At 32.0% G+C, this 27,799-nt stretch overlaps 1 protein-coding gene across 7 annotated transcripts in view; it reads right to left on the minus strand.

Annotated features, from left to right (window-relative positions):
• LOC141402641 (uncharacterized) overlaps positions 1-27,799 on the minus strand; it is a 95,691-nt gene that overhangs the window by 58,267 nt on the left and 9,625 nt on the right. For 2 of the 7 annotated variants that reach the window (XM_073984337.1, XM_073984338.1), the window contains exon 2: positions 5,806-6,797. In XM_073984337.1, coding sequence (XP_073840438.1) covers positions 5,806-6,460 — 655 coding nt within the window. In that variant the 5' untranslated portion in view covers positions 6,461-6,797. Of the gene's footprint in view, positions 1-5,805; positions 6,798-14,258; positions 14,780-27,799 lie in introns of those variants that run through there. The other 5 variants (XM_073984333.1, XM_073984334.1, XM_073984336.1 and 2 more) reach the window with 5 other exon arrangements.

Below are 27,799 nucleotides of genomic sequence, written 5' to 3' on the forward strand. Positions count from 1 at the left end.
TCAAAAATCATCAAAAATTGTGACAAGTATTTAAAAAAAAAGTTGGACGAAATACGTTCATAGAAGACAAATTGAAAAGTACCGGGCCTAACAGAAAATACAATTTTTATTACAAATTTGGGTTTCGACATCTCTAAAGTGGAAAATCGTTAAAGAAAAATAAATAGAGAAATTAGAAATAAATACGAGCAATAAAAATTAGGGCTGAAAAGTTTCGGACCTTGACATTTTTTTAAACATCTCTTTTTACTTAAAATTGAAATTTTTCCTTTCCAAAAATCATCAAAAATTATGGTAAGCATTTTGAAAAAAAGTTGGACAAAATATCTTCATAACTGACTAAAGCTGAAAAGTTCCGGGCCTAACAGAAATTAAGCCATTTTATTAAAAATTGGGTTTCAAACTTTCTAAAGCGATTGGATCTTAAAGAAACCGTTAAAGGAAAATATTTAGAGAAAATATAAAAAAATAAATACGAGCAAAAAACATTAGGGCTGAAAAGTTTCGGACTTTGACAAATTTTTTAACAAATTTCACTTTTTTCTAAAAATTGAATTTTTCTTTTCTAAAAATCATTAAAAATTATGACAAGCATTTTGAAAAAAAAGTTGGACAAAATATCTTCAAAAATGACTAAAACTGAAAAGTCTTGGACCTAAGAGAAAATAAACATTTTATTGAAAATATGGGTTTTGACCTTTCTAAAGTGATTGGTTCTTATAGAAATCGATAAAGAAAAATATTGAAAGAAAATAGAAAAAAATATGAGCAATAAATATTAGGACTGAAAAGTTTCGGACCTTAAAATTTTTTTAAAAAACTTTCACTTTTAACTTAAAACTGAAATTTTTCATTCTTAAAAATCATCAAAAATTGTGACAAGTATTTTTAAAAAAAGTTGGACGAAATACGTTCATAAATGACTTAAACTGAAAAGTACCGGGCTTAACAGAAAATACAATTTTTATTACAAATTTGGAGTTCGACATCCCTTAAGTGATGGTATCTTATGGAAATCGTTAAAGAAAAATAAATAGAAAAATTAGAAATAAATACGAGCAATAAAAATTAGGGCTGAAAAATTTCGGGCCTTGAAATTTTTTTTAAATAATTTCTCTTTTTACTTAAAACTGAAATTTTTCATTTCTAAAAATCATTGAAAAATATGACAAGCATTTTCAAAGAAAGTTGGACGAAATATCTGCATAACTGACTAAAGCTGAAAAGTACCGGGCCTAACAGAAACTAAAGTTTTTATTAATAATATTGGTTTTGACCTCTATAAAGCGATTGGATCTTATAGAAATCGTTAAAGGAAAATATTTAGAGAAAATAGAAATAAATACGAGCAAAAACCATAAGGGTTGAAAAGTTTCGGACCTGGGTTTTTTTTTTAAATTTCACTTTTACCTAAAAATTTAATTTTTCTTTTCTAAAAATCATCAAAAATTATGATAAGCATTTTGAAAAAAAGTTGGACAAAATATCTTCATAAATGACTAAAGCTGAAAAGTACCGGGCCTAAGAGAAAATAAACTTTTTATTGAAAATTTGGGTTTTGACCTTTCTAAAGTGATTGGTTCTTATAGAAATCTTTAAAGGAGACTATTTAGAGAAAATAGAAATTAATACGAGCAAAAACCATAAGGGCTGAAAAGTTTTGGACTTTGAAAAATATTTTAACAAATTTCACTTTTTTCTAGAAATTGAATTTTTCTTTTCTAAAAATCATCAAAAATTATGATAAGCATATTGAAAAAAAGTTAGACAAAATATCTTCATAAATGACTAAAGCTGAAAAGTCTCGGACCTAAGAGAAAATGAACTTTTTATTAAAAATGTGGGTTTTGACCTTTCTAAAGTGATTGGTTCTTCTAGAAATCGTTACAGGAAATTTTTTCGAGAAAATATAAATAATACGAGCAAAAAACATTAGGACTGAAAAGTTTCGGACCTTGAAATTTTTTTAACAAATTTCACTTTTTTCTAAAAATTGGATTTTTAGTTTCTAAAAATCATCAAAAATTATGATAAGCATTTTGAAAAAAAGTTGGACAAAATATCATCATAAATGACTAAAGCTGAAAAGTACCGGACCTAACAGAAACTAACGTTTTTATTAAAAATATTGGTTTTGACCTGTCTAAGGTGATTAGATCTTATAGAAACCGTTAAAGGGAAATATTTAGAGAAAATAAAAATAAATACGAGAAAAAACATTAGGGCTGAAAAGTTTCGGACTTTGAATTTTTTTTAACAAATTTAAATTTTTTGTAAAAAATAAATTAGTTGGTTCTTATAGAAATCGATAAAGAAAAATATTGAAAGAAAATAAAAATAAATATGAGCAATAAATATTAGGGCTGAAAGGTTTCCGAGCTTAAATTCTTTTAAAAAACTTTCAATTTTAACTCAAAATTGAAATTGTTCATTCTTAAAAATCAACCAAAGTTGTGACAAGTATTTTAAAAAAAGTTGGACGAAATACGTTCATAAATGAGAAAAGCTGAAAAGTACCGAGCCTAACAGAAAATACAATACAAAACATAAGGGCTGAAAAGTTTCGGACTTGAATTTTTTTTAACAAATTCCACTTTTTTCTAAAAATTGAATTTTTCTTTTATAAAAATCATCAAAAATTATGATAAGAATTTTGACAAAAAGTTGGACAAAATATCTTCATAATGACTAAAGCTGAAAAGTCTCGGACCTAAGAGAAAGTAAACTTTTTATTGAAAATTTGGGTTTTGACCTTTCTAAAGTGATTGGTTCTTAAAGAAATCGATAATGGAAAATATTGAAAGAAAATAGAAATAAATATGAGCAAAAAATTTTTTTCAAAAATTGCACTTCTACTTAAAATTGAATTTTTCTTTTCTAAAAATCATTAAAAATTATGACAAGCATTTTGAAAAAAAGTTGGACAAAATATCTTCATAAATGACTAAAGCTGAAAAGTCCCGGGCCTAACAGAGATTAAGCCTTTTTTGTTAAAAATTGGGTTTCGAACTTTCTAAAGCGATTGGATCTTATAGAAACCGTTAACAGAAAATATTTAGAGAAAATATAAATAAATACGAGCAAAAAACATTAGGGCTGAAAAGTTTCGGACCTTGAAATTTTTTTTCAAAAATTGCACTTCTATCTAAAAATTGAATTTTTCTTTTCTAAAAATCATTAAAAATTATGACAAGCATTTTGAAAAAAAGTTGGACAAAATATCTTCATAAATGACTAAAGCTGAAAAGTCCCGGGCCTAACAGAAAATCCAATTTTTATTACAAATTTGGATTTTGACATCTCTAAAGTAATGGGATGCTATGGAAATCGTTAAAGAAAAATAAATAGAGAAATTAGAAATAAATACGAGCGATAAAAATTAGGGCTGAAAAGTTTCGGGCCTTGAAAATCTTTTAAATAATTTCTCTTGTTACTTAAAATTGAAATTTTTCATTTCTAAAAATCATTGAAAAATATGACAAGTATTTTACAAAAAGTTGGACGAAATACGTTCATAAATGACTAAAGCTGAAAAGTTCCGGGCCTAACAAGAAAAAAAAATTGTATCAAAAACTTGGCTTTCAACCTTTCTAAAGGGATAGGTTCTTATAGAAATCATTAAAGGAGAATATTTAGAGAAACTAGAAAAGTTATATTCAATACTCATAAGGGCTGAAAAGTTCCGGACCCTAAAAAAATAAAAATTTCAACTTTAAACTTTATTAATTTTTTTTTCACTTTTTACATAAAATTGAAATGTTTCATTGCTTAAAATCATCGCAAATTATGAGAAGCATTTTCCAAAAAAGTTGGACAAAATACGTTCATAAATGACTAAAGCTGAAAAGTCCTGGACCTAACAGAAAATAAACTGGTTATTAAAAAATTGGGTTTCGACTTCTCTAAGGTGATTAAATCTTATGGTAATCGATAGAGAAAAATATTTAAAGAATATAGAAATATGTATGTTGAAGAAACATAAGGGCTGAAAAGTTCCGGACCCTAAAAAAATACAAATTTCAACTTTAAACTTTATTAAATTTTTTTCACTTTTTACTTAAAATTTCAATTTTTAATTCTTAAAAATCATCAAAAACTATTACAACCCAGCAAAAAAAGTCATTACCAAATAATGACTTTATTCAGTAAATTTTTGCAGTTGTAACTACTTACTAAATGACCGTAAAAGTCATTATTTTAACATGGGGATGTCATAGGGAGGAAGTACTTCCTTAAATGTGTTTTTTAAGTACATATTTAACCACTTACCAGTAGTCAAAAAAAAAGCTAAAAAGCATATGTTCTATTTTTAGAACAAATGTGGTGAAATTATATTCAAATTCAACATTCCAATTATTTTTTGTTTTTATTTCTTCTTTTTCTTTTATTCCGCTTCCTGCCGGTGTCGAACACATGAACTTCTGATTTCTAGCCAAACACACTACACACTAGGCCACTCGTACAAATAGTAAGGGTTGTTTAAAAACATCCATGTACATCAACATTTCTTCGTAATTTTGTCAATAAAAAACTCCCATGCTGACGGTGAGCTTTGAACACACAAACCTAGGATTTGTAGTCAGACACACTAGCCCTGTGCCACCGTACTTATTCCTTTGTAGGTAAGTAGTAAGTAAGGATGTAACTAGTTATATGTTACCTGTTATATATGTACTGCCTGATAATGCGGAGGGTAATGAGTACGCATTACCTGGTAATGCAGAAAGTAATGACATGTGCCTACCAAATTTTTGCTGGGAAGTATTTTTTAAAAAAAAGTTGGACAAAATACGTTCATAAATGACTAAAGCTGAAAAGTCCCGGGCCTAAGAGAAATTAATTTTTTTTATTAAAAATTTGGCTTTCGACCTTTCTAAAGGGATGGGATTTTATAGATGTCATTAAAGGAGAATATTTAGAGAAACTAGAAAAGTTATATTCAATAATCATGAGGGCTGAAAAGTTCCGGACCCTAAAAAAATACAAATTTCAACTTTAAACTTTATTAAATTTTTTTCACTTTTTACTTAAAATTGAAATTTTTCATTCTTAAAAATCATCAAAAATTGTGACAAGTATTTTAAAAAAAAGTTGGAGGAAATACATTCATAAATGACTAAAGCTGAAAAGTACCGGGCCTAAGAGAAATTACAAATTTTTATTAAAAATTGACTTTTGACATTGTAAAGTGATTGGATATTATACAAATCAATACAAGAAAATATTAGGAGAAAATAGAAATAAATATCAGCAATAAATAATAGGGCTGAAAAGTTGCGGACCTTGAAAAAAAAAATTTAAAAACTTTCACGTTTTACTGGGAATTGAAATTTTTTATTCTTAAAAATCATCAAAAACTATGAAAAGTATTTTGAAAAAAAGTTGGAAGAAATACGTTCATAAATGACTAAAGCTGAAAAGTCTCGGGCCTAACAGAAAATAAACTTTTTATTCAAAATTTGGTATTCAACATATCTGAAGTGATTGGATGTTATAGAAAACGATAAAGAAAAATATTTGAAGAAAACCTAAATAAATATGAGCAAAAAATACCAGGGCTGAAAAGTTTCGGCCCCTGAATAAATTTAAAAAAAATCACTTTTTACATAAAAACTTGAAAATTTTTTCTGTGCTAAAAATCATCAAAAATTATGACATGTATTTTTAAAAAAAGTAGGCCAAAATATCTTCATAAATGACTAAAACTGAAAAGTCCCGGGCCTCACCGAAAATTAAATTTTTATTAAAAATTTCGGTGATTGGATCATATGAAAAATGTATTTATTGCTCTGCTTCCATACTTACCATCATAAAAGCTTTCATTCAACTGCTTTAGAGCATTGATGGCATCCTGACGCGTCACCTGATGTTCGAATAGAAACTCTTCGTAGTTGGTTTGCGGATCTTTGGATTGTAAATCATTTTTATCACAGAGTATACACGATTGAGGTGCAGCCAAAGTGTTGAATGGTGCATGGAATAGCAATAATATGGTGGCTATTAGCAGGCATTGACGCCACCACGATGACATGGCCAGCCCACTGCCGCCGATACTGATGCAGCAGGAAAACGTTGGAAATAAATTGGTGGTCATTGATGGTTGTGGTGGTGGGCTGGATGATAATGGAGATGTAATAAAGCTTTGATGGCACGGATTTTTGCTGCTGCTAACGATGATACTTGGTCTACATTGTCGGGTACGCCTTCGTCGTTGTTGCTGTTGTTGTGTTTGTTCTTGGGTTTTTGGAACACTTTGATAACATTGTTTTACATGATAAACGGCATCATCATCATCCATGCCGTAGTCGTCATCATTTGAATATAAATCTTTGTGTTTAACTTTAGTTGTTATTGTTGTTGTTGTTATATGATTTGTTTGTGGGTTTCCCAAAGACATTGATTTATCACTTCTTTTGCTTTGGGTATGGCTATGGTATGGTAGTTCTAAGGAAAAGGCCATATCAGTTTTGAGGAGGTTCGAATGTGGGCCACACAATTTCAAATAATTTCGTTTTATTATTCTTTATTTTATGAAAGCTCTGCTATTTTATTTAAATTCACTTTTTTATCACTTGTTTGTTGTTGCTGTTGTTATATTTACCATAACATTTATCGAACATTGACATTTTGTTGTTGTGTTCTTGTTTTTCCTTTCAATTCCAGCTTTATTTTACTTTTTGTTTATTTTTTTTAGTTTTCTGTTTAGTTTTATGATTCACTTGTAGTTGTTGGCGGAGACTGACTGACCGACCGGTTTTTTAATATGAAATTCAATACTTTTTGCAATTGCCGGAAAACTGGAAAACAAATTTATTTTATAGAATTGAGTAAATTGAATGCGAATGTAACAAAATGCAATGCATTTCTAAGCGAGGAATGTTGAAGATTTTTAATTAGAAGAATTTTTATTAGAAGAATAGAAAAATGTGTACTCTGAAGAGTTGGAATTTTTAATGCAAAATTCTAACTTTTTTTTCATTGGTAAATCATAAAATTTGATGAGAAGAATTTTGAAAAAAAGCTGAACAAAATATCTTCATAAACCACTAGAACTGAAAAGTACCGGGCCTAACAGAAATTAAAATTTTTATTAAAAATTTGGATTTCAACATCTCTAAGGTGATTGGATGTTGTGGAAATCATTAAAGAAAAATATTTAAAGAAAATACAAATAAATTTGAGCAATAAACACGAGGGCTGAAAAGTTTCGGACTCTGAAAAATTTTCTAAAAACTTTAATTTTTTACATAAAATTGAAAACTATCATTTCTAAAAATCATTGAAAATTATGAAAAGTATTTTGAAAAAAAGCTGGACAAAATATCTTGATAAACCACGAGAACTGAAAAGTACCGGGCCTAACAGAAATTACAATTTTTGTTAAAAATTTGGGTTTTAACATCTCGAAGGTGATTGGATGTTGTGGAAATCATTAAAGAAAAATATTTAAAGAAAATATAAATAAATATGAGCAATAAACACGAAGGCTGAAAAGTTTCGGACTCTGAAAAATTTTCTAAAAACTTTAATTTTTTACATAAAATTGAAAACTATCATTTCTAAAAATCATTGAAAATTATGATAAGTATTTTAAAAAAAAGTTGGACAAAATATTTGCATAAATGACTAAAACTGAAAAGTACCGGGCCTAACCGAAATTACGATTTTTATTAAAAATTAGAGTTTCAACATCTCTAAAGTTATTGGATCTTATGGAAATCGATAAAGAAACATATTTAAAGAAAATATAAATAAATATGAGCCATAAACACGAGGGCTGAAAAGTTTCGGACCCTAAAAAAATTGAAAAAAAAATTAAAAAATAACTTTAAAAATAACATTTTTACAAAAAATTGACAATTTTTCATTGCTAAAAATCATTTAAAATTTTGACAAATATTTTCAAAAAAAGTTGGACCAAATATGTTTTTAAATGACTAAAGCTGAAAAGTACCGGACCTATAAGGATTAAGCTTTTTATTAAAAACTCTGTGTTAACATCTCCAATGTGATTGGATGTTGTGGAAATCGATAAAGAAAAATATTTAAAGAAAATAGAAATAAATATGAGCAATAAAGACAAGGGCTGAAAAGTTTCGGTCCCTGAGAATTTTCAAAAAAAAAAAACTTCACTTTTATGGTAAAACTGAAAATTTTAATTCTTAAAAATCATTGAAACTTGTGACAAGCATTTTCAAAAAAAGTTGGACAAAATATGTTCATAAATGACTAAAGCTGAAAAGTCCTGGGCCTAACAGAAATTATAATTATTTAATAAAAACTGGCTTCGAGATGTCGAAAATGATTGGATTTTATGGAAATCGATAAAGAAACATATTTAAAGAAAATAGAAATAAATATGAGCAAAAAACATAAGGGCTGAAAAGTTTCGGACCTTGACTTTTTTTAAATCACTTTTTACATTAAATTAAAATTTTCCATTCTTAAAAATTATCGAAAATTATGGCAATTTAAAAATTTTCATTTCTAAAAATCATTGAAAATTATTTTAAGTATTTTCAAAAAAAGTTGGACAAAATATGTTTATAAATGACTAAAGCTGAAAAGTACCGGGCCTATAAGGCTTAAGCTTTTTTATTAAAAAATGGGTGTTAACATCTCCAAGGTGATTGGATGTTGTGGAAATCATTAAAGGAAAATATTTAATGAAAACATAAATAAATATGAGCCAAAAACAAAAGGGCTGAAAAGTTTCGGTCCCTGAAAATTTTTATAAAAAACTTCACTTTTATGGTAAAACTGAAAATGTTTGTTCTTAAAAATCATCGAAAATTGTGACAAGCATTTTCAAAAAATGTTGGACAAAATATGTTTATAAATGACTAAAGCTGAAAAGTCCTGGGCCTAACAGAAATTATAATTATTTAATAAAAATTGGCTTCGAGATCTCGAAAGTGAATGGATTTTATGGAAATCGATAAAGAATAATATTTAAAGAAAAATATAAATAAATATGAGCAAAAAACATAAGGGCTGAAAAGTTTCGGACCTTGATTTTTTTTTAACATTTTTTACTTAAAATTTTGCACTCTTAAAAATCATCGAAAATTATGGCAATTTGAAAATTTTCATTTCTAAAAATCATTAAAAATGTTGATAAGTATTTTGAAAAAAAGTTGGACAAAATATGTTTATAAATGACTAAAGCTGAAAAGTACCGGGCCTATAAGGCTTAAGCTTTTTTTATTAAAAATTGGGTGTTAACATCTCCAAGGTGATTGGATGTTGTGGAAAACATTAAAGAAAAATATTTAATGAAAACATAAATAAATATGAGCCAAAAACAAAAGGGCTGAAAAGTTTTGGTCCCTGAGAATTTTTATAAAAAACTTCACTTTTATGGTAAAACTGAAAATGTTTGTTCTTAAAAATCATCGAAAATTGTGACAAGCATTTTCAAAAAAAGTTGGACAAAATATTTTTATAAATGACTAAAGCTGAAAAGTCCTGGGCCTAACAGAAATTATAATTATTTAAAAAAAAACTGGCTTCGAGCTCTCTAAAATGATTGGATTTTATGGAAATCGACAAAGAAAAATATTTAAAGAAAATATAAAAAATATGAGCAATGAACACAAGGGCTGAAAAGTTTCGGACTTGTTTTTTTTTCTTTTTACTTGAAATTAAAATTTTCCATCCTTAAAAATTATCGAAAATTATGACAAGCATTGTGGAAAAAAGTTGGACGAAATATGTTCATAAATGACTAAAGCTGAAAAGTGCCGGGCCTAACAGAAATTAAGCTTTTTAGAAAAACTTGCGTTACGACATTTCTAAAGTGACTGGATTTTACAGAAATCGATTAAGGGAAATATTTCGACAAAATATAAATAAATATGCTCAAAGATCATAAGGACTGAAAAATGTCGGACCTTGAAATTTTTTTTAAAATTTGACATTTGGCCGGTGGGGTTTTGGAGATTGGACCGGAAAAAAATTGTGCCGTTGTAAATGAGGCCGCTAGAACAAGCTACTGAAAAAAGAATCTAAACGATGAGGAAAGAGCTCTTAAAATTCACTTTATCCGAATTTTGTGTGGGAGGTACCCGAAGGAGTGGACCGATATAGTCCATATTCCAACCTGATACATGACTGGATGAAATAACACGATGTGTAAAGTCTGCACCAATCAGAAACTTCCTGCGAGAATTATCTTGCGGATTTGCCATTTTGGTTGGTGCCGTCAGGGTTTCTTGCAGCTTTTAGGCTAATAACTCAGAAAGTGTGGACTTCCGCAAGAAAAAAATTGTACCGACGTAAAGGGAGCCGCAAGGAAAACTTACTAAAACAAATTTCAAAACGATCCGAGTGGAGCTCTTAAACTTCACTTTATCCGAATTTTGTGTGGGAGGTACCTGAAGGAGTGGACCAATTTAGTCCATATTCGAACCCGATCTATATCTGGAAGGAATAATACGATGTGCAAATCGATTGCTCCCTTCAGATCTTTATCGAAAAACACCTCCGATACCTTCCTTACAAAATTTCGAAATGTTCGCTTAAATGCCGTTTATGGGAAAATATTGAACGGATAATTTAGAAATTTTTAGCGAATGTACCTCTTGTGGTCCTGTTTACTGCGAGATAAAGTGTTTCGTGGGCAAGCTCTTCTATAGACCTTTTCTGAAAGAAAGGGTGCTTCTATAGACCCTTCTTGAAAGAAAGGGTGCTTCTGTAGACCCTTTCTGAACGAAAGTAAGCTTCTGTAGACCCTTTCTGAACGAAAGTAAGCTTCTTTAGACTCCTTTCTGAAAGAAAGGTTGATTCTATAGACTCTTTCTGAAACAAAGGGTGCTTCCGCTGACCTTTTCTGAAATATAGGGTGCTTCTATAGACCTTTTGTGAAAGAAAGGTTGCTTGTGCTTCTATAGACCCGTTCTAAAAGAAAGGGTGCTTCTATAGACCCATTCTTAAAGAAAGGGTGCTTCTATAGACCCATTCTTAAGAGAGGGTGCTTCTATAGACCTTTTCTGAAAGAAAGTGAGCTTCTTCAGACTCCTTTCTGAAAGAAAGGGTGGTCTATAGAATCTTTCTGAAAAAAAGGTGCTTCTATAGAATCTTTCTGAAAGAAAGGGTGCTTCTATAGAATCTTTCTGAAAGAGGGGTTGCTTCTATAGAATCTTTCTGAAAGAAAGGGTGCTTCTATAGACTTTTTGTGAAAGAAAGGTTGCTTGTTTAGATATTTTCTGAAAGAAAGGTTGCTTCTATAGACCCCTTCCGAAAAAGTTGCTTCTTTAGGTACTTTTACAGACCCTTTCTGAAAGAAAGGGTGCTTCTACGGACCCTTTCTGAAAGAAAGGTTGATTCTATAAACTCTTTCTGAAATAAAGGGTGCTTCTGCTGACCTTTTCTGAAAGAAAGGATGTTTCTATAGACCCTTTCTGAAAGAAAGGGTGCTTCTATAGAACCTTTCTGAAAGAAAGGGTGCTTCTATAGAACCTTTCTGAAAGAAAGGGTGCTTCTATAGAACCTTTCTGAAAGAAAGGGTGCTTCTATAGAACCTTTCTGAAAGAAAGGGTGCTTCTATAGAACCTTTCTGAAAGAAAGGGTGCTTCTATAGAACCTTTCTGAAAGAAAGGGTGCTTCTATAGAACCTTTCTGAAAGAAAGGGTGCTTCTATAGAACCTTTCTGAAAGAAAGGGTGCTTCTATAGAACCTTTCTGAAAGAAAGGGTGCTTCTATAGAACCTTTCTGAAAGAAAGGGTGCTTCTATAGAACCTTTCTGAAAGAAAGGGTGCTTCTATAGAACCTTTCTGAAAGAAAGGGTGCTTCTATAGAACCTTTCTGAAAGAAAGGGTGCTTCTATAGAACCTTTCTGAAAGAAAGGGTGCTTCTATAGAACCTTTCTGAAAGAAAGGGTGCTTCTATAGAACCTTTCTGAAAGAAAGGGTGCTTCTATAGAACCTTTCTGAAAGAAAGGGTGCTTCTATAGAACCTTTCTGAAAGAAAGGGTGCTTCTATAGAACCTTTCTGAAAGAAAGGGTGCTTCTATAGAACCTTTCTGAAAGAAAGGGTGCTTCTATAGAACCTTTCTGAAAGAAAGGGTGCTTCTATAGAACCTTTCTGAAAGAAAGGGTGCTTCTATAGAACCTTTCTGAAAGAAAGGGTGCTTCTATAGAACCTTTCTGAAAGAAAGGGTGCTTCTATAGAACCTTTCTGAAAGAAAGGGTGCTTCTATAGAACCTTTCTGAAAGAAAGGGTGCTTCTATAGAACCTTTCTGAAAGAAAGGGTGCTTCTATAGAACCTTTCTGAAAGAAAGGGTGCTTCTATAGAACCTTTCTGAAAGAAAGGGTGCTTCTATAGAACCTTTCTGAAAGAAAGGGTACTTCTATAGAACCTTTCTGAAAGAAAGGGTGCTTCTATAGAACCTTTCTGAAAGAAAGGGTGCTTCTATAGACCCTTTCTGAAAGAAAGGGTGCTTCTATAGACCCTTTCTGAAAGAAAGGATGCTTTTATAGACCCTTTCTGAAAGTAAGGGTGCTTCTATTGAATTTTTCTAAAAGAAAGGGTGCTTCTATAGAACCTTTCTGAAGGAGAGGGTGCATCTATAGAACTTTTCTGAAGGAAAGGGTGCTTCTATACAACCGTTCTGAAGGAGGGGGTGCTTCTATAGAACCTTTCTGAAGGAAAGGGTGCTTCTATAGAACCTTTCTGAAGGAAAGGGTGCTTCTGTAGATCATTCCTGAAAAAAGGATTCTTATATAGACCCTTTCTGGAAATGGGTGCTTCTTAAGACCCATTCTGGAAGACAGGGTGATTCTAAAACGTATTTAACAGGCAGGTATTATTAAAATTTCAAAATTATTTAATGTTGTAGGTATTTATATTTTTATGTTGGTGTTTTATCTTTTCTTTGTGTTTTAATTTGTTACGCTGTTTTGCAACACTAACTGCAATTTTTTTATTTCAAAATGTTTCCTCCTTTTGTTAATTTTTTTAAGTTTTTTTTCTTCTGTTTTATTTTTGTTCACATAAGTTTATTTTTAATTATAATTTTTTCTTTTCCAAAATTTTAATTTTTTCCCTTTAGTATATTTTACATGAAATTTTTAATAATCTTTTATTCAATGTTATTTTTTATTATCTCTTTTCAATACACTTCATTCGTACACTATTTTTTAGATTTTTATATATTTTTTTCAAGGCTCCAAAATTATAGTTTATTATTATTTGTCTATTTATTTATTTTTTTATATATTAAAATTATTCATAATTTTATACTTTTTGCCAGAAGTTTCTAAAAATATTAATTATAAGTTTTTACATTTTCTTTATTTTTCAGTATTTTAATACCAATCGTACTTTGTATTTTCGCATTTATTTATTTTTTATTATTTTGTTCATTTTTATTTATTATTATTTTTTAATTTAAAGTTTTTTTTTCAATACTTTGAAATAATTGCAACACTAGTTTAAACTTTTTGTTGGTTCCTTCTTTATTTTTTGTAAATTTTCTTAATTTTGTATATTTTTCTTTTATTCTTTATTGTTTTATTATTATATTTTTAATTAAAATGCGTTTTTAGACTTCAAAATTATTTGAATTCTTATGTAGTTTTTCAGAAGTCTGTAAAAAAATGTTATTATAACTTTAGAATTTTTTCTATTTTGTTTTTTTTTTTATTTTTAATAAGTTTTTCCTTTTAATTTCATTTTCTTAAATTTATATTTTTTTCTTTTCTATTTTATTGTTAATTAACATGTTTTTCTAGAAACCAAAAATTATTTCAATTTTGCTATTTTTTTCAGAAGTCTGTAAAATAAATTATTTTAACTTTAAATTGTTTATGCTTTGTTTTTTATTTTTAATTAGTTTTTCCTTTTAATTTTATTTTCTTAATTTTATATTTTTTTCTTTTTTTCCTTTTTCTTTTATTATATTGTTAATTAAAATTTTTTTCTAGAATCCAAAAATTATTTCAATTTTATTTTTTTCAGAAGTCTGTCAAATAATTATTTTTACTTTAGATTTTTTTTTTGCTTTTTAATAAGTTTTTCCTTTTAATTATAAATATTTATATACACTTTCTTAATTTTATATTTTTTCTGTTATTTCTTATTATTTTATTATTATATTTTTAATTAAAATGTTTTTCTAGACTTTAAAATTATTTGAATTTTTTTATAGTTTTTCTGAAGCCTGTAAAATATTTTTATTATAATTTTATTTTTTTTTTGTTTTTTATTTTTTAATTTTATTTCACATTTTATTAAATTGTTCCGTTTAATCCTGTACCTATATTTTTATAATTTTCCACCATTCAGAAATAAAAATAATACCTTTATCTCGTTTGTTAGTATTTGTCGCAGTTACTTCAACATATTTTTTAAAGTCTCTGAAATTTTTTATCATCATTTTATATATTTTTTCTTCATTCTTTAGATGTTTTAAAATTTAATTGAATTTTTTTCCACCCTATTTTATTAATTTTTTATTATTTTGCACAATTTAAAAATTAAAAAATAACACCTTTATTCCCTTCGTTTCATAGTTTTCCGCAACAAATACCGAAGATTTCTTTTTTTATTATTTCAAAATCACTTTTTTATAATCCATTTAAATCCGTTATAAAAAGAAGCATTCGAATCGTAAAAGAAACCATTCGCACAACATTCATCCGTCGTCGTTTTCTTAACACCCGAAAATAACGAAAAATAATGCGCGCCTTTAATCGTTATTCGTCTACTTCTGTTTGTGTACGACGATTGTCTGGTCGTCGTGTATTTTTTCAATGGAAGAAAAAATATAAAATTTTCGCTCTGTGGCCATGTGAGAAAAGTTAATGAACAACAACAAAACAAATGGTTGGGTTGCTCTTTTGCTCAATGTGGAGAAATATTACCACCCTTCCACCACCCCAAAAAGAACGACAATTGATTGTTCTTGTTGCTTATTGTTGTTATGGTGGCATGCACAACAAAACCAAACACGCACACACACCTTGGGTCAGTGATAGCCAGACATGTTTGATTTCGTTGTCGGTGTTCAGAGCAACGACGAGCAACGACTCTCTTACCTATACTAACACCCAAAAATACGGTAAAATACTGTTGAACACCCCTATCATGTGGGGTCTTTTGTTTGCCAGACATGGAGGAGAGTGTTAAAAAACAAGAACAATAACAGTATTGGGGTTAACATTTTTTTCTTTTTTATTTTTCTTTATGTTGTTTTTGTTGTTGTTGCAGAGTCTTATAAGTAGCCGGTCTCTTGAAATTGCCTTTGTTTTGTTATTGCTTTTTTTTTTTAGTAATTTGGGTTGCTGTGTTTTTTCCCCCATTGGGGAGCCCAACCGTCCTAACAACTTGCATTAACTCAATTGTAAGAAAAGAGTAAAGAGAATTGCAGTTTAATGAAGAGCACCGTTGTGAAGTAATGCTCATTGATATGTTAATAAGAGTAATAGTAATGGAATACCTATGGATGGAGTGAATGGAGTGCATTAACAAACAAAAGGGAATTTTAATGCATTTGTTGGATGGAAAATAAAAATGAGTTTCTTCACACCAGACAACAAAGAATTATTAAAAATTATTAAAAATTTATTATTTTAATAATCAATATATAAAAAATATTAAACAAAAATATAGAAATAGGTACAAAGGAAATAATTGGGACATGTGGCGTATGAAGAATATCTTGAGGTTTTCTAAAAGAAAACCTATGATAGATGGGTTCAACGATAGATGGCCTCAAAGGCCATCTAGAAGGCCCTTAGGCGTGGATTGTTTAAATAATTTTTATTGTTTTTATAGGCCTAAGGGCCTATAGGTGGGCAATAAAAATTATTTAAAAAATCCACGCCTAAGGGCCTATAGGTGGGCAATAAAAATTATTTAAAAAATCCACGCCTAAGGGCCTATAGGTGGGCAATAAAAATTATTTAAAAAATCCACGCCTAAGGGCCTATAGGTGGGCAATAAAAATTATTTAAAAAATCCACGCCTAAGGGCCTATAGGTGGGCAATAAAAATTATTTAAAAAATCCACGCCTAAGGGCCTATAGGTGGGCAATAAAAATTATTTAAAAAATCCACGCCTAAGGGCCTATAGGTGGGCAATAAAAATTATTTAAAAAATCCACGCCTAAGGGCCTATAGGTGGGCAATAAAAATTATTTAAAAAATCCACGCCTAAGGGCCTATAGGTGGGCAATAAAAATTATTTAAAAAATCCACGCCTAAGGGCCTATAGGTGGGCAATAAAAATTATTTAAAAAATCCACGCCTAAGGGCCTATAGGTGGGCAATAAAAATTATTTAAAAAATCCACGCCTAAGGGCCTATAGGTGGGCAATAAAAATTATTTAAAAAATCCACGCCTAAGGGCCTATAGGTGGGCAATAAAAATTATTTAAAAAATCCACGCCTAAGGGCCTATAGGTGGGCAATAAAAATTATTTAAAAAATCCACGCCTAAGGGCCTATAGGTGGGCAATAAAAATTATTTAAAAAATCCACGCCTAAGGGCCTATAGGTGGGCAATAAAAATTATTTAAAAAATCCACGCCTAAGGGCCTATAGGTGGGCAATAAAAATTATTTAAAAAATCCACGCCTAAGGGCCTATAGGTGGGCAATAAAAATTATTTAAAAAATCCACGCCTAAGGGCCTATAGGTGGGCAATAAAAATTATTTAAAAAATCCACGCCTAAGGGCCTATAGGTGGGCAATAAAAATTATTTAAAAAATCCACGCCTAAGGGCCTATAGGTGGGCAATAAAAATTATTTAAAAAATCCACGCCTAAGGGCCTATAGGTGGGCAATAAAAATTATTTAAAAAATCCACGCCTAAGGGCCTATAGGTGGGCAATAAAAATTATTTAAAAAATCCACGCCTAAGGGCCTATAGGTGGGCAATAAAAATTATTTAAAAAATCCACGCCTAAGGGCCTATAGGTGGGCCATAAAAATTATTTAAAAAATCCACGCCTAAGGGCCTATAGGTGGGCAATAAAAATTATTTAAAAAATCCACGCCTAGGGGCCTATAGGTGGGCAATAAAAATTATTTAAAAAATCCACGCCTAAGGGCCTATAGGCCACAAGGCGTGGATTTTCTAAAGAAAGATTTTTGTAGAGGCCTCCAAAGGCCACAAGGCGTGGATTTTCTAAAGAAATATTTTTTCTAGAGGCCTTCAAAGGCCACAAGGCGTGGATTTTCTAAAGAAATATTTTTTCTAGAGGCCTTCAAAGGCCACAAGGTGTGGATTTTCTAAAGAAATATTTTTTCTAGAGGCCTTCAAAGGCCACAAGGCGTGGATTTTCTAAAGAAATATTTTTTCTAGAGGCCTTCAAAGGCCACAAGGCGTGGATTTTCTAAAGAAATATTTTTTCTAGAGGCCTTCAAAGGCCACAAGGCGTGGATTTTCTAAAGAAATATTTTTTCTAGAGGCCTTCAAAGGCCACAAGGCGTGGATTTTCTAAAGAAATATTTTTTCTAGAGGCCTTCAAAGGCCACAAGGCGTGGATTTTCTAAAGAAATATTTTTTCTAGAGGCCTTCAAAGGCCACAAGGCGTGGATTTTCTAAAGAAAGATTTTTGTAGAGGCCACCAAAGGCCACAAGGCGTCGATTTTCTAAAGAAATTTTTTTTCTAGAGGCCTCCAAAGGCCACAAGGGGTGGATTTTCTAAAGAAATATTTTTTCTAGAGGCCTCCAAAGGCCACAAGGCGTGGATTTTCTAAAGAAATATTTTTTCTAGAGGCCTCCAAAGGCCACAAGGAGTGGATTTTCTAAAGAAATATTTTTTCTAGAGGCTTCCAAAGGCCACAAGGCGTGGATTTTCTAAAGAATGTAATGTTTTAGAGGCCCCCAAAAATTAACCATAACTTGGTCATTAAGATTACATTTAGCCATCATCATGCTCTGCTGCTCATTGTAACAGGTCTCTTTTTTCATGTTCCTTCGCTTTTCCGCCTATTTTATATTTTTAGCTGATGTTTAGAAGAACCCAGTGCCCTATAATGTCTGGATAAAAATAAAATTTTATGTTCTCGTGCAATTTTTGTTTATTTTTTTCGTAGAAGCTGCGGCTTCTTTTTTTTGGTTGCTGGTGGTTGGCTGCTACTGCAACTTGTTGGTGGGCTTTGTTATTGTTTGCTGTTTATTTTATTTACATGATCTGTGTTATTTTTAAAACTTAAACAAATGATGAAGACGAGAAGGAAAAATGGTCTATAAAATACGATAAAGTTTACAAAAAGAATTGTGTAAGATTTTTTTCTTTTGGCCCAGACAAGAACATTTTTGTTTGCATTGCCCACAGGTTGTATATGGCCAGAGGTAGTTAGATGAAATAAGTGGTCTGGCAATTGAATTAGCGCTTTGAATCTCAGTTTTGCTTTCGATTTAGAATAAAGAAGGGCATAGTTTTCAATTCTTAAAACGAAGGTGTTTCTTTTTTCACATCATGCAAAACTAGAAACACCAAATACTCCACCAAAATATAATTATAGGAATAATTGAAGGAAGGCGAACTAGAACCTGAGGCCAAAAAGAACTCGTTTGGCTGAAAATATCTAAATATCATGAAAAGTTTGAAATTAAAAATATTTACTTTGTAATTATTATATAATTTTTTTAAATCTTATCTTTCTATCAAAAACAAAGAAGAATCTTTACACTGCCCACAGGTCGTCGTCAGTCATCTGCGGAATTTGTCATTTCAGAAAAATACGGGGAAGGGACTTTTTACAAAAATAGCTTTATTTGAGTTGAAATTTTTCGCAAACATTTTTATTTTCCCTCTAAACGAACATTATCATCACCACCAGGGACGTACGCAGGATTTCATTTCGGGGGGGGGGGGGGGGCCCAACTTGACCAAAAATCATGAAAAATTGAAATGTTATGTAGCGTTATGTAAAGCTATTTTAAAGGGTTTGTAAGTTGATTTTATACGATATATTGACACAAAGTACATGAATGCAGTAGTATTGTTTATGGTACAATTTTATTTTTTACAGAGTATAAAATATAAGTTCTCGGATATATAGAAGTGAAAAAATCACATCTATATAGCGAGTAGGAAAAATTAACTTATACACGGGTTAAATGTGTTGGAAGGTATACCTCGAAAAAGAAGAATAACTCGAATCCGCAAGTGCAGCTTAGACTTCTATATCTAGATATTGTGTCGATAACCTAAGAATAAAATATTTTCTTGTCATAAGAACGCCAAATTTGCTTCTTTATTAGAAGTGATAGAGTATGTACAAGACAATTAAAAACTTCAGAAATTTAAAATCGGACGATACCGACTACGACTCATACACTCCCAATCCTTCTCGCAGTACTGTTTGAGACTACAAAACTCATGTTTGGGCTATGTCAAACCATTCGGCAAACTCTTAGCTAAATCGTGACAAAACACTTTAAGTGGTAATGATTGTTGTTCCGGCTGTTACAGAAGAACCATTATTTTTTTAATTTTACAGGTGGACTGACATTAAACACTTTGCTGGACTCCGTTCTTGCAAATTATTGGAGCTAGAATTTAAATATTTCTTGAATCGATACTTAAAGAACCCCACATAATTATTCGCTAATATAAAGCAAATTAATCAAGAAGGATTACTCTTGTCCAAAAGAGTTTTATATTTATCATAACTTGTAATCGGTTGGAAACGAACAAAAAAATCTTTAATTTTGATTTCTGAAAAAATTGGCCAAAAGATATGTGCTCCCAGCCTGTGTAAATACACAATCCCAAATATTTTCCCCAATAAAAATGTATTCAAGAGCTTTTAGAATGTTAAGGCCTATCTAGACGAACAAAATTGGTAATTAAAATATCGTAACTTTGGGGACATTTAGCTTAACGATTGTGGACGTTCGGAATACATGCATACGTTTTGCTAAAAAAATTAATTTAGATCAAAGCGCAGAAGTGTTAAAATTTTGCGGAGAAAGTACCTGTAGAAATGGAGCGACATAGTCAATTTTGGAAATTGATCTTATCCTTTCAATAGTTACCCCAACACAAGCCGTTTTAGTTAATCACCGTAGTATTTTGAGCTTTGTCAGGAAGATTGGACTTGCCCACGAAAAGTAGGATATCGCAGTAAACTAGACTACAAGAGTCAACAAGAAAAATGTCCAAAGTATCCTCGAATAGTTTTCAAACTGCAATTATGTTGTACGTTTAAAACGACCCTTTTCGCATTATTTGTTTTCCAGTCTTTAGCACTATTGTAGCCCGTCCTCAGGCAGCAGAACGTATATGTCATAAAAAAATCGAATAAATATAGAAAATTTTACATAATTTCTGAAATTCTAGTCAATAGCTGCTAAACCATTGGGAGTAGAACCATGTTACCTTAGCAGAAAATCTTCCAAAAAGTGCGCTTAACAAATCCTTGGAACATTCTGAAGACGTAAAATGCTTCCTTCATGTTGTTTCATCAGTATTTTATGTCACTCTTTTTACATCATGTATATCAAACACCGTTGACAAGAATAGATTATTCTCATATTTGGCAACTCGTGGTGAATTATTGATATATTTATTACATGATCGTGGAAAAATATTTAAGATATACCGTGATAGAGACATTAGACAACAAAGGCATGTTTAGATGAATTGTGTATCACATTCAAGCGAATATAGTCCGGTCAAAATAGACATGCGTACAAGGGGGAAATAGCAAAAATTCCCACAAAGCTGAATTTTGGTGGAGAGCTAGGGTTCGCCATTAGAAGCAACGAACTAAAAGTCCCCATCGATCCTATGTGTGCAAAACATGTTATTCGGGGTCAAAGGTCATTTTTGGAGGCATTATTCAGTTTTTTTTTTTAATTTTTCTCAAAAACGGTAAGATTTAGCAAATGCCGGCTAAAGTAAAAGTTGTAGATTTAATAATTGTCTACAAGAGTGGTCTTATGATTTTTTAAAAAAAGACTTACCATTTTCGAGATATCGAGATCTAAAGGTCAAATAAAAAATTAGCATCGTAAGTACATTATGAGGCGAACCGGTTAAAGTAATGACACTATGTGTTAGATACTTTAATAAGCTTTCAAACGATATCCCCTTTGCAGTAATCGGTTCAGTAGAACCGGGCCGAACCCGGATTTTAAATTTGGCCTTTCCGGTCGAATAGCCGGCGAACCGGATCCGCAACCGTTGAAAATTATATATTTCCGTAATCAACGCAACAAACTCTACCTTCTGACAAAACAAAAAAAAAAAATCGGAGAGTTTTCATTGTGGTCGGACTAGTTTTGCATAAAATGACTCTAACATTGAATCACTCTACTAAACACGGTCCGATTTTGTTGGAATTTTTTTAAAATATAGCTATAATTTCGCTCTTCAAGAAAATATATATTTTTGGGGGACAGACCCGGTTACTTATTATTTTATTTTATAAGCCGGTTTATTATTTTAGCCGGTTCGTCTGAATATGTGCATATTTCCCTTATAAGTGCATAAAAAGCATGTGTTTTTTAAGACAGCTATATCTTAAGAATGGTTACCTCTAGGAAAAAACTATAAAGATCAAACTTGTAGATAATTTTTCTGTCTACAATATTTACTTTAGTCGCTTTTTGATTAGATCAACCGTTTTCAAAAAATAAATCCGAAAACCTAAAAACCATTAAAATTTGACATTTGACCCCGAATAACTTTTTTTTGCACATATGGGATCGATGGGGAAGCTGTGAAAATTCTCCACAAGATTGACCTTTATGGTATTTTCGCAGGTTTTAACGTTTTTGAGATATAAAAGTTCAAATTGAGACAATGCACTGACTGTGTCGCCTCCTTATAAAACAATGTTATTACTGCAATTTCCCAAATTAAACTTATATATCTTGAAAATGGTACACCCTAGGAAATCATGCAATATTGTAGAGAATTTTTACAGCTTCAACATTTTCTTTAGTCTCATTTTGATATGACTTGCGGTTTCCAAGCTAAATCGTGAAAACCCACAAAAACCCTAAAATTGTGAATTTTGATCGCGATTTATTTATAAATGACATTGTTTTATAAGGAGGCGATACAGTCAGTGCATTGTCTCAATTTGACCTTCTATATCTCAAAAACGGTAAATCCTACGACAATATCATAAAGGCCAATATTTTTACGGCTAAAACATTTTCTTCAGGCCCATTTACATAGGACTCGCGGTTTCCAAGCAAAATCATGAAAACCTAAAGAACCCCTAAAAATATGAACTTAAATCGCGATTTATTTGAAAATCCCTCCGGCGATTTTTTTTGTTTCTTGATATTTCTCATCTATGAGCATTGTAGTTTCATAATCTGCAAAAACTTCCCAGGTGTAAGCACCTTCCATTTAAATTTGGTTAAGGCGCACCGTGTATAAGTTTGCTAAAAAGGTCAAAACAAATTTCGAATTGGTTTCCGAGATATAGCCCAGATTTGTTTGAGAAATTCAATATTTAGCCATTTTAAGATGAGAACATAAAATCTTAGCTAGATCTGACAAAACAATACCCAAATAGTGTTTTTGTCGTTTGGGTCTGTACATTCATAAAATCCTCGGTAGAAGTTGTTTGCACACGACTACCTTAAAAATGTTGGACAGAGTTAGTTGATGATCGGGCAAACATTCAAGTGGATTTGCTAAATATAGCAGATTTTAGCTGCTTTTGACATAAACAAATTCATTTTACGTCATTTTTTCCCCTACTGTCTGGCAAACAATTTGTCAAAAATAGCATAACAAAATTTTGGTTAAGCCTCTGAGAAAAATTTCTAATTGGCTTTTAAGATATTGTCCACGGAAAACCCTTTTGTCCAATAGACATTTTTTCATGCATTTCCATTGAGTGTAATGCCTCGATACCTCTATATAGCTCGAATATGGCATAATTACGGAAGTCGTATGTAATAGTTGATTGATATGACATGAAGAAGTAATTCAGAAACCATTAGAAGTTTCTCTCAAAACAAAATATTTGAAAACATTTCTTAAAAAAAACTTATTAATGATGCTCATTTTCTGAACAAAAACTTCAGAAAAATATAAGTTTTCGTATAAGTTTTCATTTCATTTGAAATTTCCAATCATTAAAATAATGTTTATGAGAAAGAAAATATGTAATAATTTTTTACAGTAGCTTAACAAATTTTGTTCGACCAAACCATTTCGGGGGGGGCCCGGGCCCCCTGTGCCCCCCCCCTGCGTACGTCCCTGACCACCACCACCATACTTCAAAACCACCAGCATTATATTCCATGATAATGCGAAGTGGAGCATTGCCAAATTGGCTAATTTTTTTTATTATATTTGGATTGTCTGTTTAAATTGCAAATAACCCGAAATGAAGAAGATAACATTTGACTTTACAATGTGTACTTCCCAAAAGTTTCATACAAACATTTTCAACTGAAGAGAATTGGTTTTTTGAGAAAGGGAACGGATGTTTCATTCTTTTTATTGGGCAAATATAAATATTATTTAATGATAAAATAAATTTGTATGGAATATACAGTTGAATTTATTAAAAATTTGCTGTGGATCGATATTCTGATAAATTATTAAACCAATATTGGTTGTGTAATAAATAAAAATGAGATAGATATGAAGAACATTGGCATAAAGAGGTTAATAATCCCATATGGAGTTTGTAGGAATTGATTGGTGTTCCCTCCAGCAACAACGATAGATGGCCTTTAAGCCCATCCATCCAACGATAGATGGCCTTTGAGCCCATCTATCCAACGATAGATGGCCTTTGAGCCCATCTATCCAACGATAGATGGCCTTTGAGCCCATCTATCCAACGATAGATGGCCTTTGAGCCCATCTAACCAAAGATAGATGGCCTTTGAGCCCATCTAACCAAAGATAGATGGCCTTTGAGCCCATCTATCCAACGATAGATGGCCTTTGAGCCCATCTATCCAACGATAGATGGCCTTTGAGCCCATCTATCCAACGATAGATGGCCTTTGAGCCCATCTATCCAACGATAGATGGCCTTTGAGCCCATCTATCCAACGATAGATGGCCTTTGAGCCCATCTATCCAACGATAGATGGCCTTTGAGCCCATCTATCCAACGAAAGATGGCCTTTGAGCCCATCTATCCAACGAAAGATGGCCTTTGAGCCCATCTATCCAACGATAGATGGCCTTTGAGCCCATCTATCCAACGATAGATGGCCTTTGAGCCCATCTATCCAACGATAGATGGCCTTTGAGCCCATCTATCCAACGATAGATGGCCTTTGAGCCCATCTATCCAACGATAGATGGCCTTTGAGCCCATCTATCCAACGATAGATGGCCTTTGAGCTCATCTATCCAACGATAGATGGCCTTTGAGCCCATCTATCCAACGATATATGGCCTTTGAGCCCATCTATCCAACGATAGACGGCCTTTGAGCCCATCTATCCACCGATAGATGACCTTTGAGCCCATCTATCCAACGATATGTGGCCTTTGAGCCCATCTATCCAACGATAGACGGCCTTTGAGCCCATCTATCCACCGATAGATGACCTTTGAGCCCATCTATTTAACGATAGATGGCCTTTGAGCCCATCTATCCAACGAGAGATGGCCTTTGAGCCCATCTATCCAACGATAGATGGCCTTTGAGCCCATCTATCCAACGATAGATTGCCTTTGAGCCCATCTATCCAAGGAGAGATAGCCTTTGAGCCCATCTATCCAACGATTGATGGCTTTTGAGCCCATCTATCCAACGATAGATGGCCTTTAAGCCCATCTATCCAACGAGATATGGCCTTTGAGCCCATCTATCTAACGATAGATGCACCATTTCTTTTAGAAAGGGTCTATAGGGGCACCCTTTCTTTTAGAAAGGGTCTATAGGGGCACCCTTTCTTTTAGAAAGGGTCTATAGGGGCACCCTTTCTTTTAGAAATGGTCTATAGGAGCACCCTTTCTTTCAGAAAGGGACTATAGAAGCACCTTTCTTTTAGAGAGGGTCTATAGAAGCACCTTTCTTTTAGAGAGGGTCTATAGAAGCACCCTTTTCCTTAGAAAGGGTCTATAGAAGCACCCTGTCTTTTAAAAAGGGTCTATAGAAGCATCCTTTCTTTTAGAAAGGGTCTATAGAAGCACCCTTTCTTTTAGAAAGGGTCTACAGAAACACCCTTTCTTTTAGAAAGGGTCTTTAGAACCACCTTTTCTTTTAGAAACGGTCTTTAGAAGCACCCTTTCTTTTAGAAAGGGTCTATAGAAGCACCCTTTCTTTTAGAAAGGGTCTATAGAAGCACCGTTTCTTTTAGAAAGGGTTTATAGAAGCACCCCTTCTTTTAGAAAGGGTCTATAGAAGCACCCTTTCTTTTAGAAAGGGTCTATAGAAGCACCCTTTCTTTTAGAAATTGACTATAGAATCACCCTTTCTTTTAGAAAAGGGTCTATAGAAGCACCCTTTTTTTAGAAACGGTCTATAGAAGCACCCTTTCTTTTAGAAAGGGTCTATAGAAGCACCCTTTCTTTTATAAAGAGTCTATAGAAGAACCCTTTCTTTTAGAATGGGTTGATAGAACCACCCTTTCTTTCAGAAAAGGTCTATAGAAGCACCCTTTATTTTAGAAAGGGTCTATAGAAGCACCCTTTATTTTAGAAAGGGTCTATAGAAGCACCCTTTCTTTTAGAAAGGGTCTAAAGAAGCACCCTTTCTTTCAGAAAGGGTCTATAGAAGCACGCTTTCTTTCAAAAAGGGTCTATAGAAGCACGCTTTCTTTCAAAAAGGGTCTACAGAAGCACCCTTTCTTTTAAAAAGGTCTATAGAAGCACCCTTTCTTTCAAAAAGGGTCTATAGAAGCACCCTTTCTTTCAAAATGGGTCTATAGAAAAGCACCCTTTCTTTTAGAAAGGGTCTATAGAAGCACCCTTTCTTTCTTTTAGAGAATCTATATAAGCACCCTTTCTGAAAGAAGGGTCTACAGAAACACCCTTAATGAAACGAAGGGTCAATAGAAGCACCCTTTCTGAAAGGAAGGGTCAACAGAAGCACCCTTTCTGAAAGGAACGATCTATAGAAGCGCCCTTTCTGAAAGAAGGGTTTATAAGGAAGGGTCTATAGACCCTTTCATTCAGAAATACTAATAATAATTTGATAAAATAAAAATTCGCTTGTTATTATTAACTGACATTCAAAAGTCTATCACAACCAAAACACCACAGTCGCCGCCAGTCTGGTGGATATGATACGCGTTGAGTTTGAGGTAACTTTGTTTAATCGCCGTTTACTCACAGATCCATTTTAGCAGATGACATATTGACTCAAACCTCTTTATTTAGGTGCCGGTGCAAATAATGCTTGGTTTACATTTACGAAATCCACTCGATATCAACTGTAAATTCCTTTTGCGTATACGTCAAATGAAAACTCATATGAAATCCATTGGAAATCGAGTTGATTTCATAAATGTAAACTTACAATAAGATTCTAATATCAAAAAGAAGCATCAAATGATTGATTATTCAAAACCGAAACAATTACTCAATTCCGCACAGCTACTTTACGTTACGTTAAAATGGAATTAGTAGATCAGTAAAATGTGTGACACTTGTGTATCTCTTGCCGCATCAAAAATTGTCCTATCCAAATGTGGTCAATTATTCAAAATTTGTCAGTGCTAAAAATATCTGACCCAAAGAGGAAAAAATTTCCAAATTTCAAAATTGACAAATTTCTAAATATGAAATACTTAAACATTTTGAACAAAAACCTGCCCTGTCTAATAAATGAAAGCCATTAGCGAAATGTTCAACAGATTTCATCAGAGGAAATTTGTCAAAGTCAGAGAAGAAGAGAAAAAATATGTTCAACAAATTTCCATAAACGCCTTAAGAAGAAAAAATCTCACTTATTATTTTACTAATTAATAACTAATTTAATTAACAAATAAATGAAATTCTCAATATAAAATATTTTTTTAATTCCATTTCCCACCTCTCCATAATTCATTTCGAAGGTAGAAAATGCCATTATCAAGCTCCCCCTTGTGACTCATTCGAAGAGGAACAGACAATCAAATAATTTGTTCCAACAACATTTCTAAAATAACTTAAATACCTAAGGAAAATGTTGACACACTTCTCTACTCACGTTGTGGCGGATGAATGAAAGCTTCTTCTTCCTCCCCTCTCATTGTATTCATACATTTTGATTGTTTATCATTTTGAAATAGATTTTTTTTCGAAAAGATTTCTTTGGACGACATTTTAATCTGCCACTTTTGTCTCAGTGGGCACATCAAAAGATCATCATAAACATTTATGTTATTAGCAACACAATATGGGCATCGTGTGCTGGAGATTGAGGAAATACCACCTTAGCCAAAAATCTGTGGACTATAGGAATTAATGAAGTTATTATTTGGTGAGAAAATGTGATACACTTAGAAAATATGAGGAGTGAAAAGACTTTCGAACAAGAAAGACTCTCCCGGCTTTGCTAAATAATGGCAGAGAGAGAGAGAGAGAGAGAGAGATAGTTGCCAAGAAAATTGTTATCAAAGATGGATACTTGCTTATAAGGGTTCTTCTATTGGCCCCTTTGGCCTTTGAGACCATCTATCCAAGGATAGATGGCCTTTGAGAGAATCTATCCAACTATAGATGGCCTTTGAGACCATCTATCTAAGGATATATGGCCTTTGAGACCATCTATCCAACGATAGATGGCCTTTGAGCCTATCCTATCCAGCGATAGATGGCCTTTGAGCCCATCTATCCAGCGATAGATGGCCTTTGAGCCCATCTATCCAGCGATAGATGGCCTTTGAGCCCATCTATCCAGCGATAGATGGCCTT

Source organism: Musca autumnalis, unplaced genomic scaffold, assembly GCF_047663935.1.
Source record: "Musca autumnalis isolate F117 unplaced genomic scaffold, ASM4766393v1 scaffold_4, whole genome shotgun sequence".
Classification (NCBI taxonomy): Eukaryota; Metazoa; Arthropoda; class Insecta; order Diptera; family Muscidae; genus Musca; species Musca autumnalis.